Source organism: Rattus norvegicus, chromosome 7, assembly GCF_036323735.1.
Source record: "Rattus norvegicus strain BN/NHsdMcwi chromosome 7, GRCr8, whole genome shotgun sequence".
Lineage (NCBI taxonomy): Eukaryota > Metazoa > Chordata > Mammalia > Rodentia > Muridae > Rattus > Rattus norvegicus.
This window is the reverse complement of record NC_086025.1, coordinates 45,833,862-45,851,134: the sequence shown is the minus strand read 5'-3', so window position 1 is coordinate 45,851,134 and position 17,273 is coordinate 45,833,862. Positions and strand designations below refer to the sequence as shown.

Below are 17,273 nucleotides of genomic sequence, written 5' to 3'. Positions count from 1 at the left end.
AAGTGATAATGAACAAAATTGCTGTGAAGATTAAAAGAAACGCTAAACTCATCTCAGTGGTTAGGCCCTCAGAGGCAGCTTCCAACAGTCCAAACTGGATTCTGTGAGATTGGCTCGCCACAATAAAACTGAACTGAGCGAACTGCTCATGGACACACTGTGTTCAGATAATTTTATCCATTAAAAGAAGCTATTTCCTTTACATTATTGTTGACTTCTTCATGGATGTACAAATTAACTAGAGTAAGGGTTTTTTAATTCCATCCGAAGGTATTAGTAAACCTGAGGAAAACTCTAATAATTATATATAAGATTAAAATTAGCCTGCACTCCAGATCAACTGAAAAGCAGACTTCCATTAGAAACACCTTAAGAAACAAAGGTCACAAAATGAAACTTTTCCAGTGGTTTGAAATCACCTTCCTGCAAACCCATCTTCCCTCTCTTTAACCGTTTTTGATTAAATAATGTTCCTCTGCTCTTACCGCCTATTTTCTTTGTGTGAACTTGTCCAATCATCTCAGTCTTTTCTTTTGTAGTTTAAGAGGCCTTTATGTAGCTCTCTGAGAGACTAACACAAAAATCTGACTGGGAGAATAGTTTCTGAGATTTAGAACGCAGGGCCATTATTAACACTGTCTTGCCTGCAGTGAGCACACAGCACCTCCCCCACCTCCCCGCCCCACCCCTGTTCACACATGGCAGGATTTTAACTCAGTCATCAGGGGTAGAGTCAGCTAAGTGAAGGCTTGGGAATAATATCATTGGTCGTGTGAGCTCGCATTGATTTCCACGTTTTAAAAAAAGGCACGGGTTGTTCAAATAGATTCACGGACATAAGAAAAACACGTTGTAGGGTGTGTACTTATCGCTACCATTCCCACAAGTACTTCTGTGGCTATAAACATGGTATCAAAAGTGGTAATTTTATACGTCTTTAGGTTCTTATCTAGTATCTAATAATATGCAGAGTGGATGTTCTTCACCACAAAGCTCAACGCAGAGAGAGCACACAAGAGCAGATTTTCTGGTTTGAAGAGAGGTTAATTTTAAGTGTTTTTACTTTATCAGAGTACTCCTGACTTGTGTTCGACCATCATTGGCACTAATGATGTTTATGCGGCTCAAAGAAAATTAGGCTTTTTCTTAGTATTTCAGTGCCCAATGTTTTTTTCTTATTAGAACAGACAAATCTAATTACTTCTGATGAATCTGAAGAGCTGTGATTTGAATCATGAATAATTCCTTTCCAGTCAAAGTTAAATCTCAAACGCACCCGTGGAACTTAGCTTTTTATAAGCACGTTGTACACAGATGCTAAATAAGGGGACGTTTTAACTCATAGCAGTTGGACAACTACAACAGAAAACTCTGTGTGTGTGTGTATGTATGTGTGTGTATGTATGTGTGTATATGTGTGTATGTGTATGTCTGTGTGTGTATGTATGTATGTGTGTATATGTATGTGTATGTGTGTGTATGTATGTGTGTATGTGTGTGTATGTGTGTGCGTATATGTGTGTGTATGTGTGTGTGTGAGTATGTGTGTGTGTGAGAGTATGTGTGTATGTATGTGTGTTATGTGTGTGTATATGTGTATGTATGTGTGTGTTATGTGTGTGTATGTATGTGTGTGTATGTATGTATGTGTGTATGTATGTGTGTGTATGTGTGTGCGTATATGTGTGTGTATGTGTGTGTGAGTATGTGTGTGTGTGAGAGTATGTGTGTATGTATGTGTGTGTTATGTGTGTGTATATGTGTATGTATGTGTGTGTTATGTGTGTGTATGTATGTGTGTATGTATGTATGTGTGTATGTGTATGTATGTGTGTGTATGTGTGTATGTATGTGTATGTATGTGTGTATGTGTGTATGTATGTGTGTGTGTGTATGTGTGTGTATGTGTGTGTGTGAGTATGTGTATGTGTGTGGTATCTACTCTGTTATGTTAAACAGAGCCTAAAAATCTACCTCCTCTATCACCCAAAACTCATCACTTCCTCTTCTCCATTCTCTTTGTGTTCTCACTGCTTCAGGGTGTCCACCTTTCTTTCGATATCTCTCTTCAAAAATCTTGTGTCTCCTTAAAGATTCTTGAAGTCCCTGGATCCTATGCGTTAAATACAAAAAGAAATGATAGCTACCAGTACTTGAGTTCCTGGTGTGTTCTGGGTGCCATTCTTAGGATTTTTTTCAGTCTATTAATTTTAATCAGACAGTATATTCTCCACTTGATAGAGAAATAAACAGAAATCACATTAAGCAATCAGGGAGTAGTCATACAGCCTCTGCCTGGCCAAACCCTCTCCATGATCTTTTCTCAAGGCACCAAGTATACTTACTGCTTGCCTTCAACATGGTTGTAATTTTTACAATTGGCTTTTATTCGTGTGGTTAATATCTGCACATTCTACCATGCCAGAATATATTAACAACTATAATGTTATCAATAAGGAAGCATTCCAGTGAACATTAGTTAAGCTTTCATGCTAGCCACTGCATCTCAATAATTCTTGTAAGACTCACCAAACTACTTGCTAATTTTTCCTCTACTGAATAGATGAGGAAGCTAAAGCAGAGAGGGGGTTTGTACAAGATGCTCTGAATAAATGAAGAGTGAATGGGAAATTAGCTTGAAGCATATGGGAAAGGCAACGTGCAATATATGTAGAGGAAGAGGAAGAGTCCAGGCCAGGCTGCAGCACAGATAAAACCTACAGAACAGCACCACTGGGGCAAAACAAGAGCTGGGGAAATCCAGCCACAGGCCTGGGGTCTTCACTGTGCTTGGCTAACTGGTTCCACTGCTGATGTTCCTTTTCTGTCTCTCTCTCTCTCTTCCAGTGCCACCGTGGGCCTTAATAGCCATAGCCATAGTTGCGGTCCTTTTAGTCGTAACCTGCTGCTTTTGTGTCTGTAAGAAATGTTTGTTCAAAAAGAAAAACAAGAAGAAGGGGAAGGAAAAGGGAGGAAAGAACGCCATTAACATGAAAGACGTGAAAGACTTAGGGAAGACCATGAAGGATCAGGTAATGCACTCGCCCCCTCGTGCCTGTTCACAGATGCCCCCGAGAATGCGCAGTGGGGTTGTGCTCTTTTCTGCAGATGCTCATAGACATAGACAACTTGAGGCTACTGTTGTTTGTATAGAGATGCTTGGCAGTCCTTTCAGGTGTTACTCGGTCTCCCAAAGTAGAGTGGAGTGGAGACAGACACAGTGGTATTTTTCTCACCTGATGACACACATATACCAGGAGAGGCTTCACACCACGAGGTGTGGCTTCATGGGCCTAGCACAATAAGACAATTCCTGAACATTTTTGTTCCATCATCAGCCAATCCTATCTGAGTGCTTTCTGCCTTGGACGGAGGCTCTTTCTGCCTCAGGCACTGCTCTAAGTCTCTGCTAAAGATCTTCCTCCTATTTGGTAAATGCCAACATGCTATGCACCCGGCCAGCTCAGCCCTCACATGCCGGAGATAATAAGTTATATCTGGTGAGGGGAGATAGGATCCAGTCCTAAAGAACAAAACCGAGTTGAAAGACAAAATTATATTTCCTCAATTAATGATCACAATTAGAACCCATATGTTGATAAACTATGTACCTGAGTGCCTTCCCATGCATAGAGATGATGTTTGGTTTCCCTGGCATTGCTGCCGATTTTTAACTACGTTAACTGGACAACTTAGTTAAGGTCAAGTTTAATAAAAAGTATTTAATGCTTCTTCAGTTTTTGAATAGTACTTACAATAAATGTTTCTAAATAAAATTTAATTCATATGAAATGAGAGTGTAAAGATTTTTCATCGAAATAATTTGGAAGCATTGTTTTCTATCAGATAATTTAAATGTTCTATTAATGTCCAAATAGGAAGTTGTGGAGGCAGTTTTGCTGATTGTTTTGTGGTATTAATTACTGTTAGCTGAATCGTTAACACATGCATCTAAGAGCAGTTTGACCAGGGCTTACCATAGCCTCATAGCACACATGTAGAGCGTCCTGGGTTTCCACACATGGACTCTCATATTCTAACCCTCCTTCCCAGTGTGAGTGTTAAACTCCTTCTCAAAGACCATGCAGTGTCTATGGACAGACACAGTCCACGTCCCATTCCCTGCAGTTCAGCTTGATTTCAGAGCTGTAGAGTGGATGAAAGTCTATTCTCCTGCTCAGAGACCTTTGGTCTGAGCTCAGGGTAACAAAGATTCAATTTCTCTGGCAGTTTCTCATCAGTCACAGAACCTCATGAACAACTACAGATAACTAAGAAGGATTTTCCCCTTCATTTAATTTGTTAAGTAGATACTCAAATTTTGGCTTATAGCAAGTAGAATTTAATACTGACATTTCTTCCTTCTTTATCTATTTAGTTTTTATTTTAGTTTTTTAAAGACAGAATCATATTTTTTTTATGATTATAGAAATAATTTACCTTGGTAAATACAGACTAGAAAATGCTATTTTAGCAATATCTTTGAAAAGAAAACTTTGAATAGACAATGCTATCGCTTTCATAATTATTATAAAATTCTATTGTGATTTTCTCGTGTCCTGAAGTGAACACGTAAAAGCATTGATTACTTTTTAGGTGGTAACTAAAGTGCTTCTTTCCAGGATAAGAGTGTTATATTTTCATTTGTGGATTTGTTCTGTATGATGTAACACTACAGTTGATGGCATAGAGCTGATATCCCCATTACACCATGGATAAATGACCTGGATCTCACATAGAGATTGATGGTGACTTCCCATCTCTCCTGCTCCTTCCAATGGGTTGGAGCAGAGGAATAGGAATCAAGTCATGAACTAGTAGAAAAGGCCAGTGATAGTCTATAATTACTTCCTTGATATAGCAAAGCATCTAGAATTTCAACCACTTTTGGTTTTAATTAATGTAAGTCAACAATGTCATGTACTCAGGGCTTTTAGCTAGGTATAATTGTCTTAATCTTCAATGTATAGAATAAAATATAATTGGAATAGGTGAAATTATGTTTCATGATAATTATATAATAATAGTATATGTTTCTACCAATCCTTACAAAAATAGCTAACAGCCTATGAATATGAAGGCTAAAGATGAAAAAAGTTTTAGAAGAATGACATGTCACATTGTGTCCCATAGTTCTCAAAATTATACAGATTAAATTCATTTTTAAACACTGTGCTTCCGAAATATTTTAAGTAGCATATCTCAGGGAACATAGGGAAGGAGATAAGAACAGTGTATGACTCTCTCAGTGAAGGACAGGACAGGGAAAAACAAGTTTTAGATGGAACTCCTGAGGCTATATAGGCTTGAGGGCAATCAATATGTTTTTATTACTTCAGAACATTCCAAACTCCCAGAAATTCAAATTTCAACGCTCATGGCTATGTATCTATATTAAGATTTCGTAACCAAAAAATAATTTTTTTAAAATTCAATAATGACTTCAAAAGTAAACTCTAGATAGAGCATATTTGTATTCCAAAAGATCCGTGTATTGGGGTTTTTTATAACACCTTGAGTCTTTAAATGACTAGCCATGAAGGGGAGATGATGGCAACTTGTAAGTAAGAAGCTTAGACAGGTCATTTCTCCATGGTTTTCACTGATGTGTGTGGATATTTTAATTTTTATTTCTTCCTTCTATGTCCCCCTTATCTGTGTTGTGTCTCATGACTGTTCTGGATTGTCCCTTGCGGTAGGTTTCTTCTGCTACTAGATACCCCAATCAATGCTGGTGGCTGGGCTCCACAGCGGGTGGCTTACCATTCTGACATCAAAAGGCTGAACTCAACTGATCTTCCACGATGATGTGTTTCATTTTAAACATGACTAACATGGGCTAAATAGAACAGGATTCAAAGGTTTTACATTAATAGATAGGAAAGAAAATGCAGTCCTTATGGCGCCTTTTAATGTCCCTTAGCAAATCCTGTCTGAACAATGTAACTTAGAATGAGGAAATACGTTTACTGATGACTGTGGAGTAGGTAAATATTGAACGCCAAAGCAAGCCACATGCATGCCCCTCTAAGCCTGTAAACTTTATAAAACCCTGATGTTCTCAACAAAGCTTTCCTGTTACAATCTGCCTGGCTTCAGAGATGCTGGGCTTACAGGCTTTTTCATCTCAGGTGGGTTTTTTTGTTTGTTTGTTTGTTTGTTTGTTTTTCCCTATGGAGGGAAAAATATTGCTCTCAACATATTATAATACTACTGATTTAATAGGTCTGAATTTAATGTAATGCACAGTGTACATGTTAATGAAGCTCGACCTCTAAGACAGGAATTAACTTCACTTTGGTGGTGAACAGGAGCACCAAAAAAAATATCAAAAATTTAATGAAAAATAGTTGCAGAGATGATCCTGCACTTTCTCTTCTGGCAAAAACCACATAGGAAAGAAGAGATTTAATATCTCAGCTATTTCAAATTTCATTTGGCTGAAACATGATGTATAAATTGTCGATTCTGAAAGGGGACTTTTGGAAAAGTATTTAAATTTGTGATTTTTTTTTTGAGAGAATGGGGTGACCCATCAGTATTTTCAGTCAGTGGGTCATTTAGGAATTTTCCATTCTTTTTTTTTTAAATCAAAATATTAAAAGGAGGTGAACTACCCAAACCATAATCTCTTTATCCACATCCTCTAAAGCAGTGCTAAAGACTGGACATAGCTAGGGTTCTCAGGGACAAATGGAGGCCACTATCTAGAGTGTTCTAGTCAGACTCAGCCATATTAACGCAGTTTATCAATAACTGTGCTGCTTATCAATAACTGTGCTGCTTCATGCTTTGGCCCCTTACAAAATTACTTTAATATTCAAGGAAGTTCCCAAGTATAAATTAATCTTTCCAAATTCAATAGTATAGGGCTAGCCACATTTGAAAATGGTAATTTCAATTTCTCAGACTCGTTGTAGACTCCTGAGATGTGTCAAAAGGCACAAAGGATGACACACGCGTGACGACAGCTCACCTCTGTTCAGACGCTCTTCTAAGCAGAGAGCAGAACTAATGAGCTATGTCAGCCTCCCTGCAGATGGGGGATCGTTGTGGGGTTAGCTGAAAGGAGCGAGACTGGAAGACAGAGCTTGCTATTTCAAGCAGCACAAGAGCTCGCCATGCAAGTGATGAGGGAGTGAAGGAGGCTCCACTGAGAAGAGAGACAGCAGAGGGAACATCTATGTGGACAGACAGACAGGAACAGCAAGATGGTGAACCAGGGTCCATTGGCCCTGGGACCTTTGCAGCCTGGCTAAACCTCTCATATTTGAATTCTGTAAGCATTCTGAAGGCCAGCTCCAGAGCTGATGCTAGTTAGACAACAGTAGAGAGTCACTAACGCTGACGAAATAGAGTGCAGCTCACTGCTTGTCGGCTCTATTTCTCGTCCTGTGAGATTCTGCAGTAGCAGACACAACAAATACGTGATGGCTTGATGGAAGCAGATAACACTCGCTCCATTAAAAACACAAGCAATGTAAAAATAAAAACCCACAAAGCAGAACAAAATATGTGAGTGCTAGTCAGATACCTTTAAATGTTTCAATTTTTCAAACATACTAGTGAACAGGGAGGTGGAACTTTTCATAATTTTCGATTGTGAAGAATGGCATTGCATAGAGTATACAAGTTTATCTATACAGCCCCATGAAGAAATCTTCCAGGAGCATAAACCCTTGTAGTAGAAATACCCAGCACAATTTTTACATTTTAGGAAAATATTATATCCTTTTCATTTTTTTGAAATACAGAAATTGTACATATTTTATGACATAATGACCTTTCAAATACTTTATTTTATGTTCTATCTTTTAGATTGAAAAATATATAATTGTATAGGTTTTCTAAGTCTAGCACCATGGCCCTTGTTGTTCAATGCAAAATGAACTTTATACCAATATAAGGTTTTCCAAAATGACAAACATGACTCTTCTGTCTTTGATATTAAGTAAAGTCAAATCAGTTTAATTCAGCCTAGCTTTCTGAGGAGCTGTTATGAAAATAAAATGGTAAAGTTCAGCTGGAAATGGACTGAACTTCTCTCTAAACAGCATTCACTGCTGGCATGTTTTCTCCTTTTCTTCTGAAATGTTACAATCATAGATGTGAAAACACAAAGAATTTACGGTTTTCCGAGGGTCACTCAGCCATCTTTGACAGAAGCCATAAGGCAGTGGAAGGCCATGCATTCCATGTGACTCTCCCCACTGCATGCACCAAGGATGTTTTACATGGTGCTGAGCACCACTGCAGCTACGAGAATGTGAAACCCAGCCTGGATACAAGCATGTTCACCACACTAGAAAAACCAAAAGAGGCAATGCGATCCGAGACAAGAGAACACCAAGTTGACGTTTTCCTTGCAACAATTTCATATTTTGCTTGCTACACTACCAGGGGGCTTCTGCCATTGCTTCCATGCTGCTTGCTGATTGGGGGTGGGGGGAGGTTCATGCACAAGTGAAATTAAAAACACGTGTGCGTTAGCAGCCAATGAGAATGTGTCAGACAAATAGACATCCAGCATCTTCCTGCTTGCTTCAAACAGCTTGGAGGTCTAACTATATGGCCAGTTGGATTTGGGCCTTGGTGAAAATTCGTTTGGATTTCTTTTTCGTCCTCATAGGCCCTTAAGGATGACGATGCTGAAACCGGACTGACTGATGGAGAAGAAAAGGAAGAGCCCAAGGAAGAGGAGAAACTGGGAAAGCTCCAATATTCACTGGACTATGACTTCCAGAATAACCAGGTCTGAGGGGAATGCGTCTAATTCCATTACATTTTCTGACACTACCAAGTAGGAACTGAAGCAAGAGAGTCCTTAAAACATTTCGTTTGCTGTGAGCGGAAAATGCAATTATCAAAGCTATTGATGAAATCATTTCTAAGTACAGGCAGTCCCCTAGCTGCTAATTTAACTTCTGGTAATTAGAATTCACAGTATTCAGCCGATTACATCTACTCGTGGCGCTGACAGGAGGCAGCCAGAATACAAATTAACTCCAAGCCATCAGTGGTTGCTTAGAGCTCCCAGCCAGACCAGTCGCCATAGGTCCCGCAGTGTGAGTAGGAACAACCTTCCTTGAACTGTATGATTCAGATTCCAAACCACACCAGCTGCCACCCACACCCACATTTAGAAAAATTAGTTTGAAAAGCCATAAAAGAATTAAAAATTGGCCAGTGCTCTATGAGTTTGTTTGTTTGTTTATACATTTTACAACCCAATATCAGCCCTTCCTTCCTTCCCAGTACACCCTTACACAAGTTCTCCTCCCTCCTCCCACTTCCTGTAGAAAGGATCACTCCCCTCTGGATGTCAAACCCCCACAGACACCCCCATCCCATCCCACACATCAAGTTGCTGCGGAACTCGGCACATTCTCTCCCATTGAGGCCAGACAAAGCTGTCCATTGAGAGATGCAGGTTCCACAAGCAGGTAGGCAGGCAATAGGCTCACCCACAACCCCTGTTCTAGTTGTTTGGGGACCCGTTATGAAGACCAAGCTGTTCATCTGCTACATATGTGCAGGAGGCCTAGGTCCAGCCCATGCTCGCCCTGTGGTGATTCAATCTCTGGCATCCCCAAGAGTCCAGGTTAGTTGACTCTTGTTGGTCTTCCTGTGGAGTGCCTGTCCTCTTTTAGTCCCTCAATCTTTTTCCTCAACTCTTCTGACTCTGAACTCCACCTACTGTTTGAGGTGACTCTCCATCTCTTTCCACTGGCTGTTGGGCTCCAGGGCCTTTAAAGGCAGAAATGCCTTCTATGGAACACCAGAAGTCTAGGTGAGACTTCCGCAATGATGAGATAGCAACTTTTTAAAGCAGGGAGATGAACAGCTTGATTCTCAAAGCCTAAGGAGGTTACCCAGAAGTGACAAGACTAAAGACTGCAAAACAGTCATCCCTGCCTCTGTTTCTCAAAAGGGGCTGAAGTGCTGTAAGATTAATGACAGCAGCCGCTTTTCACTGCGTACCTGTTATCTGGGTAGCTCAAAATGTGGGAAATGCCTTTGAAAACCCTTCTAGGTCCGATCTACAATATTAATGTCTGTTGCTTTACTTTCTGAATTGCGGGAAGGGTACAAAGACTGTGTAAGTTCAGGATTTAGCCCTTGCTCTACCAGGGAGTCCAGATCTCTCCCACTCATTTTGCACCCCTCCTTCTTTGCTGAGCGTCTTAGGGTTTTACTACTGTGAGCAGACACCATGACCAAGGCAACTTTTATAAGGACAGCATTTAATTGGAGCAGGCTCACAGATTCAGTCCATTATCATCAAGGTGGGAGCATGGCAGCATCTAGTCAGTCATGGCTCAAGGGGAGCTGAGAGTTTAACACCTTGTTCCAAAGGCAAACAGGAGAAGACCGGCTTCAAGGCAGCTGAGATGGGTGTCTTAAGGCTCATGACCACAGGGACACACTTCCTCCCATAGGGCCACATCTCTAATAGTGCCACTCCCTGGGCCAAACAAATTCAAACCACCGCATCCTACTCCCTGGCTCCCATAGGCTTGATGAATACATGGGGGCCATACCTAGCCACAGCATAATAAAAAATACATTTAGTCCAACTTCCAAAGTCTCCATAGTCTATAGCAATCTCAGCAATGTTAAAAGTTCAAAGTCTCCTCTGAAAGTCACCTATAGGGACCTGCCAACAGCTCCAGACAGCATCCCTATTCGGTACTCAAGTACCATTGGTTCTGCTAGATCATAGTTCATTCCAGATGTAGTCAAATTGATGACCAAGAATAGCCATCTTGGTGAGGAAGGTTGGTAGCTCAGTACAACTGCTGGAAGCCCGCATATGCTAGTAATAACCTTCACCTTCTTGGTGAGCAATGAGCGATAGAGAGAATCAAACATTAACACTCTGCTTTAATGATGTCTAAAGTCAGAACTGGAAGCAGTTGCAGTCATGCTGAATTTTATTTGGGAACTAACAGTTCAAGTCTTTGAAGCCTCAGAGTCCTCCCTTTAAGGATGTCTCAGACTTAAAAATATTTTTAATTGATCTGCTTCCTGATAGCCCTGTTTAGTTATTTTATGGTATATTCTAGCTACCTATGTATTACTTTTAAGTATGGTATTTAAATATGCATTTATATAGGATCATAGGTAAACCATTTATGTCTTATAATTGCTTAAATATATTTCAGGTCATTTTTACTACTTCTGTCAAAATGAGCATTAGGATTTAGTTGGAGTTTAGAGTATTAATCTATTATTGATATATTCCAAGATTACCTTACATTATATTCCCAGGGAGATTTCCAGGTTTTAAACCTGTCTTTATATATATATCCACCTAATATTTTTCCCCATTTATATTGCCCAGTAGAAATCTAGTAGCATCTCATACTGCTTTGAGACTTCTAAATGTTTTGTATGTATGAGCACTAGTGTGTATATTGTGGCCATGGAGGTCAAAAAGTATTGATTCTCTGAAACTGGAGTTATACATGGTTATAAGCTGCCATGTGGGTGCTAGGAATCAAAACTCGGTCCTCTGGAGATGCACCCAGTACCGTCTCTTCAGCTTAATAGTAGTTTTAAGAATGGAATTGTTTCTGTTTTATTCAAAAATAATGTGTATGTTTATTACTCTGTTTTCAGCACACATTAAGCCCAAAATATGTGTTTTGTTATGATGGTCTAGAAGATTATATAAACATTTATAAATATTATATACTTATTTTAATTCCAACTATTCTTAGCAAGTTTTAGTCATCACATGGTTCCTATGAGTCAGGGAAGGTTAAGTCTGAGAAATCTTGGAGACGAAGCTGTAGCCAAATCTGAGTACTTGTCTACCAAATCCAAAACGTGGTCTTAAAATGCTTGAGTTAAGAAGCTTTGGGGGTGGGAAAATAGAGCATGTCTCTCTTAGACAGAATTAAAAGGACATTGAAAGAAATCATTCCATTCTCTAATGACAAGATATCTAAGTCTCTAAACTACAATTATCTCAGGAAGAATGAGGAAGTAGAATATTACGTTGCCACCCAGAAGCGAATGCCCAGTGGAGGCATGACCGTGAGTTTTACTACTCATGCGTTTGTAATCTAGTGCGTCCGTCAGCCACTCCTGGACCATGAGTCTCTGTTCCTGTACTACCTCCCAGCATTCATTGCTGCTCCTGAAAGACAATGCCACAAACTAAAGAAAGCAGCTTTAAAGTAGAAACAGCATGTTCCTTCAGGATAGGATCCAAGTTAGAAACTGATTGAGCCAACCAGCCGAAATGTACTGAGGATACACTGGATCTCTTTACAGAAAATGGGGGTGATTTTTTTGTAAGGATGAGTTATTCATCCACTCTGTTGGCCATAAAGTCAGACTCACATGTTTGGGACATACAGAGAGTAAAGCAGTGCAGTGTCCAGAGTGACTGAATAGCATTTCCCTCAGTATCTAGACACACTTGATGGATCCAGAATCTGCAATAACAGGATTTCATTTGTTCCTTTGCAAAAATATTAAAAAGATGGTTTGGTGGGGCTCATGCTTGGAATCTGAGTACTTAGGGATACTGAGCCAGGTGATTTGCCACAACTTTGTGACCAGCCTGTGCTACAGAGTAAGATTTTATCTAAAAAAAAAAGCCACATTATTTTAATATCCTCAGGGAAAATGAAAATTTTATTTGTGAAAAATACATTGCAGATAAAATTGCTATATTAGGAAAAATCAAAAATGGGCATTTAATATAAATATTCAAGCCTATAATTCTTTTTTGAGGAAACTTGAATTATATATTTTATTCTACATCCTACATTTAACGCAAGTTTCTTAAGTAATTATTCAATGATAAGCTAATGTTTAAAAACAGTAGATATCACACAAGGATAGGTCGAGTGGGATGGAAATGTGAAGCTCTCACTTTTTATTTCAAAATACCAGTCAGTGACTAAGAAATTTCCATTTAGCTGCTCTGTGGCTTCAAAAAAGAATTTAAAAAAAAAATCCCTGCTTTGCAATTACAGGCTAGTGGTTGTTTAACGATTTATTTCCACTTATAAAGCATGAACTGGAAGGAAAAACAATGCACAAGAGCTTTCAGCAACTGGGAAGTTATTTGATTGCAACCCTTCTGCAAATATGAATTCCATATTTAACTGTAATCAGCAACCTTTTAAAAGCCTCTTTTGTACTTAAAACTAGGCTTCCTAGAGCCTGCATCTGTCATAATTCGGTTTCTAATGTTTAAAGAGCTCACTGCATGCGCCCTCTCTATTCAGATGCATGAACAGAAAAGTTTACTAAAAGCAGAGGGAACATGGGGGGAGGGGGGAGGGGGGAGGACACATCACAGTGGGTGACAGTGTGAACCAATCAATCCTCAGAATGCTCACCCTTTGTGTTGCTCGTTTGCTGTTGTCCCTTTCAGCTGTTGGTGGGAATCATCCAGGCTGCTGAACTGCCCGCCCTGGACATGGGGGGTACATCCGATCCATACGTCAAAGTCTTCCTGCTGCCTGACAAAAAGAAGAAATTTGAGACTAAAGTCCACCGGAAAACCCTCAATCCAGTCTTCAATGAACAATTTACTTTCAAGGTAGAATGTTAGAATCATAACTTTCCCCCTAGGTTTCAGATTAAACACGAGTTGCATCCAGACATGCATAAAAGCATATGCATCAATAGTGACTCTGGGACCCCTCACAGTTACATCCGGAATATTTTACACTTTAACTTTCAGTCTAGCAAAGATTCTGCCTTACAGGTTTTGGCTGTGTCATTTCAGAATAGAATGTAGACCTTCTAGTATCAGCATCACGCCTAAAACACCCAGGCTCTACTCCATGCCTGCCTGTGGACTCGGACACTACACCCCACTGCCTCGAAAATAAGGACCAAGCTTTTCCTTTCCAGGATTCCAAAGTCTCAGAAAAGCAGGCCAAGCCTATAAGGCCTGTTGCTGTCCAAATGGAGGAAGCTGTTCTCATCAATGCTGCGGGGAGGTTTGAACATGCTAAAGCCCTTCCTCCTAGCAATAAAAAGGATATGGGATTCTCCAGCATCAGTGCTTTGCCCTAGGCTCTTCTCTAATGCTCTTCATCATGTTGAGACACATCAGTTGACAAACAATAACCAAGAGACATTCTGACCATAGGACTACTCATCAAAGTGACATGCCCCGAGAGCCCCAAGGCACCTTGGAACTCTTCACTTGGAGTCCTTCATAAAAATGGTGCTTCTGGTGGAGAGGTAGAATTGTTTTAAAATGGTTTCCTTAGAACAATACATTTCTGGAAAATGAAATCTCTATGAATATGCCAGCAGGCTGATTCAAAATTACCCCGTCCATCAGCCAGGCTTAGCAATAACACGCACCTCGTGTTGGCAAACATTCCGGTGGGAAATGAAACGGGGGAATGAGTCACCTCTTCAAATCTTGTTTGCAATTTGGTGAAAGATAACAGTTTTCCTATTCTGTCAAGGTTTGGAGTTTTAGAGACAGAATCCCTTAGTTTTTCTTTGCCTGGACCATGAAAATAGCAATAATTAGAGCCTAGAAATCCCTGCCTTAAAAACAAGTCATTACAGTCCCTGTACCAAAAATGTTAAATACCAATTTCTTAACATCATGTAGATAGTAATCAATAGCATTTTAGCTGGCTGTGTATATTTCCAAATGGAGTTTAATAGTTCTTATATTATTTTAAGGAATTTTGAAATAATTCTACAGTGCCTTCCTCTATTATTTGTGTATCATTTCTTTTGAAGCACATTAGTGGTAATAGTTTACCAGACAGACATGCACTATAGGAGTAGAGGCTTGTAGGCTGGCTTTCAAGTGGAGTTAAATGTACTTAAAATGTACCACCTTTTCTTTCTGCTAAGATAAGTTTCTATTTAAAGGGTGTGTTAATGATAAATGGATTTAAATGCCTACTGTAGACTAAATGTTTATGTATACAAGCCCAGTGTAGCTGTCTTCAGACACACCAGAAGAGGGCATTAGATCCCAGTACACATGGTTGTGAGCCACCATGTGGTTGCTGGGAATTGAACTCAAGACCTCTGGAAGAGCAGTTGGAGCTCTTAACCGCTGAACCATCTCTCCAGCCCAGACTAAATGTTTAAATACACTCGCTCATTCTCAATGGCCCCACAGCAGACCCCTTGCTGCAGTGTGATGGATGGGTGAAGAGGCTGGGTTTGTCCATGAGCCCCAGGTCCAGGTCTGCCTGACCCCAAGCACGGGCATCAGAGACTGTTCAATGATCAAATCTCCAGGAAATATAATTTAAAATTTTAAGGGATTCTATATTACCACTCTAAAATTCGTTGGTTTTTATTGAAATCCAGGTCTTTCAAGCTTATTTTAGATTCTTCCGAAACTAGAAAAATATTAAACTTAGTCTTTATTCACAGGACTTTAGAAAATAACCTGGTTCTGATCATAATTCATAAATGACAAACACTCTTTAGAATGCTCACATTTCTTATACATAAATGGTCAATTAGACTTTCATCCTTTTTCATTCTTAAGAATGCATTGAGAAGTGTTTGCTGGAGCTTACAGCATATATACACTGATTAAATATTACATGTGTAAAATTGATCAAATATCTAGTGTCAATCTAAACAGTCCCTAGACGAGACATTTCCATCCACTTACTAAAGTGTAGCTTGCTTGGTATGCACAGCTCTCCCTGAATTTTAAAAAATGTCACTAATAAACTTTCAAAACCATAACATCTGTCCCAAATGGATTAGAACAGCTGGAGAATTCACTCCTCCTTGGCCTTTTGCTACTACTCATGCTAACGAGTATCACACTTACAAACGAACTCCAAGATCCATATGATAATGAAGCTGTGATATTCAAAACATCAATTTTCCAGTCAGCTCTTGTCAATCACTAAATTATTTTAGAAAGTCTGAGAGGCATCTTGTGAATTTCATTTAGTTCCTTTTAGACTACCAGCATAGCTTTTGAACAAAATACAGTTCCTCATGTTGTGGTGACCCCAACCAGAAAATTATTTTGTCGACTTCGTAACTGTAATTTTGCTGCAGTTAAGAATAATAATGTATCTGTGTTTTCTGATGGTCTTAGATAATGTCTATTAAAGGGACATTTAACACCCTCCCACAAGAGGGTGCAACCACCAGCTCCAGATGGTTTGAAAGTGTGGTGTCCACTAAACCGTGGTGTCCAGATAACTTGACACTTTGAAACCATCTGTACCCCAAGAACATAACTAACAACAACATTAATTGGCAAGAGAGAGTTATATAGTCCAATGCAATCGACTTTCCTATTCTTTCATTTATTAGAAGTATTTATAGCATAACTAATAGGAAGATTATACCAACTGCTTCCAAAATGTTGTAGTAAAGTGATAAGTCACTACAGCACTTTTCCGTTTTTCTCCCAAGAAACTGGCCAAAAGGCTCAATATAAAGAGCCTGTTCTGTTTCTCCAGCACACATACCAAAAGTTGTCCACAAGGAGCAGATGTCAAGCATCCTGTGACAGCACGTCTTCCCCTCATGTCTTTCCATGCAGGTGCCCTACTCGGAATTAGGTGGCAAAACCCTGGTGATGGCTGTGTATGACTTTGATCGCTTCTCCAAGCATGACATCATCGGAGAGTTCAAAGTTCCTATGAACACCGTGGATTTTGGCCATGTGACCGAGGAGTGGCGTGATCTCCAGAGCGCTGAGAAAGAAGAGGTAGGGCATTCATTAGCATTTCTAACACAAGCTGTGTTCATTCACCTGTTGCGGTTCAAATACTAAGCCATAGAGAGATGATCTTCCTGAAGGGTGACATGGGCCTTTAAAAACTGACAGCTGCCAAAACAGAGTCAGAGGGATTGTATGACCCTGCTAAAATATATTCAGGACTTCTGCATGGAATTTAAAAGAAAATAGAGAGATAACACACACTGGGAATATAAACAACCCCGTCCTTTAGAAGACAGTGAGCAATTATCTCGTATTGTCTGCGTGTATTTTAGAACTATCACAGTGTAGTAAGCGGGTGCGTTTCCCTTGATTATGTCTGCATATCGAGGTTCATTGTTTCTGATGCAGACATCAAAGCATAATGGGTAAAAAGAAAAAAAAGAAAACCATTACACACAAAAGCTGATATTAAGTCCATTTTTTAAGTGAGTCACATCTTCATGGTACTGCACACATTGTTTTTCTCCTAGATTTAATAGCCTAGTATTTTTCTGTCATTTAAAAAGAGTTCAATATCCATAGTGCATTTACACTCCATAGTAACCAATTCTGTTGGATTGTG

The 17,273-nt window shown here is 39.5% G+C and overlaps 1 protein-coding gene and 1 long non-coding RNA gene across 10 annotated transcripts in view; one reads left to right on the top strand and one right to left on the bottom strand.

Annotated features, from left to right (window-relative positions):
* LOC102547595 (uncharacterized) overlaps positions 1-13,484 on the bottom strand; it is a 50,241-nt gene extending 36,757 nt beyond the window's left edge. Inside the window, exon 1 of one of the 2 annotated variants that reach the window (XR_010053693.1) lies at positions 13,362-13,484. This is a non-coding gene — a long non-coding RNA (uncharacterized LOC102547595). The remainder of the gene's footprint in view (positions 1-13,361) is intronic. The other variant, XR_593423.4, reaches the window with a different exon arrangement.
* Positions 1-17,273, top strand: part of Syt1 (synaptotagmin 1) — a 544,812-nt gene that overhangs the window by 393,326 nt on the left and 134,213 nt on the right. For 4 of the 8 annotated variants that reach the window (XM_008765353.4, XM_063263063.1, XM_063263062.1 and 1 more), the window contains 4 exons: positions 2,848-3,032; positions 8,639-8,752; positions 13,397-13,564; positions 16,529-16,696. In XM_008765353.4, the coding sequence (XP_008763575.2) occupies positions 2,848-3,032; positions 8,639-8,752; positions 13,397-13,564; positions 16,529-16,696 (635 nt within the window). Of the gene's footprint in view, positions 1-2,847; positions 3,033-8,629; positions 8,753-13,396; positions 13,565-16,528; positions 16,697-17,273 lie in introns of all 8 variants that reach the window. The other 4 variants (XM_017594679.3, XM_039078497.2, NM_001033680.2 and 1 more) reach the window with 2 other exon arrangements.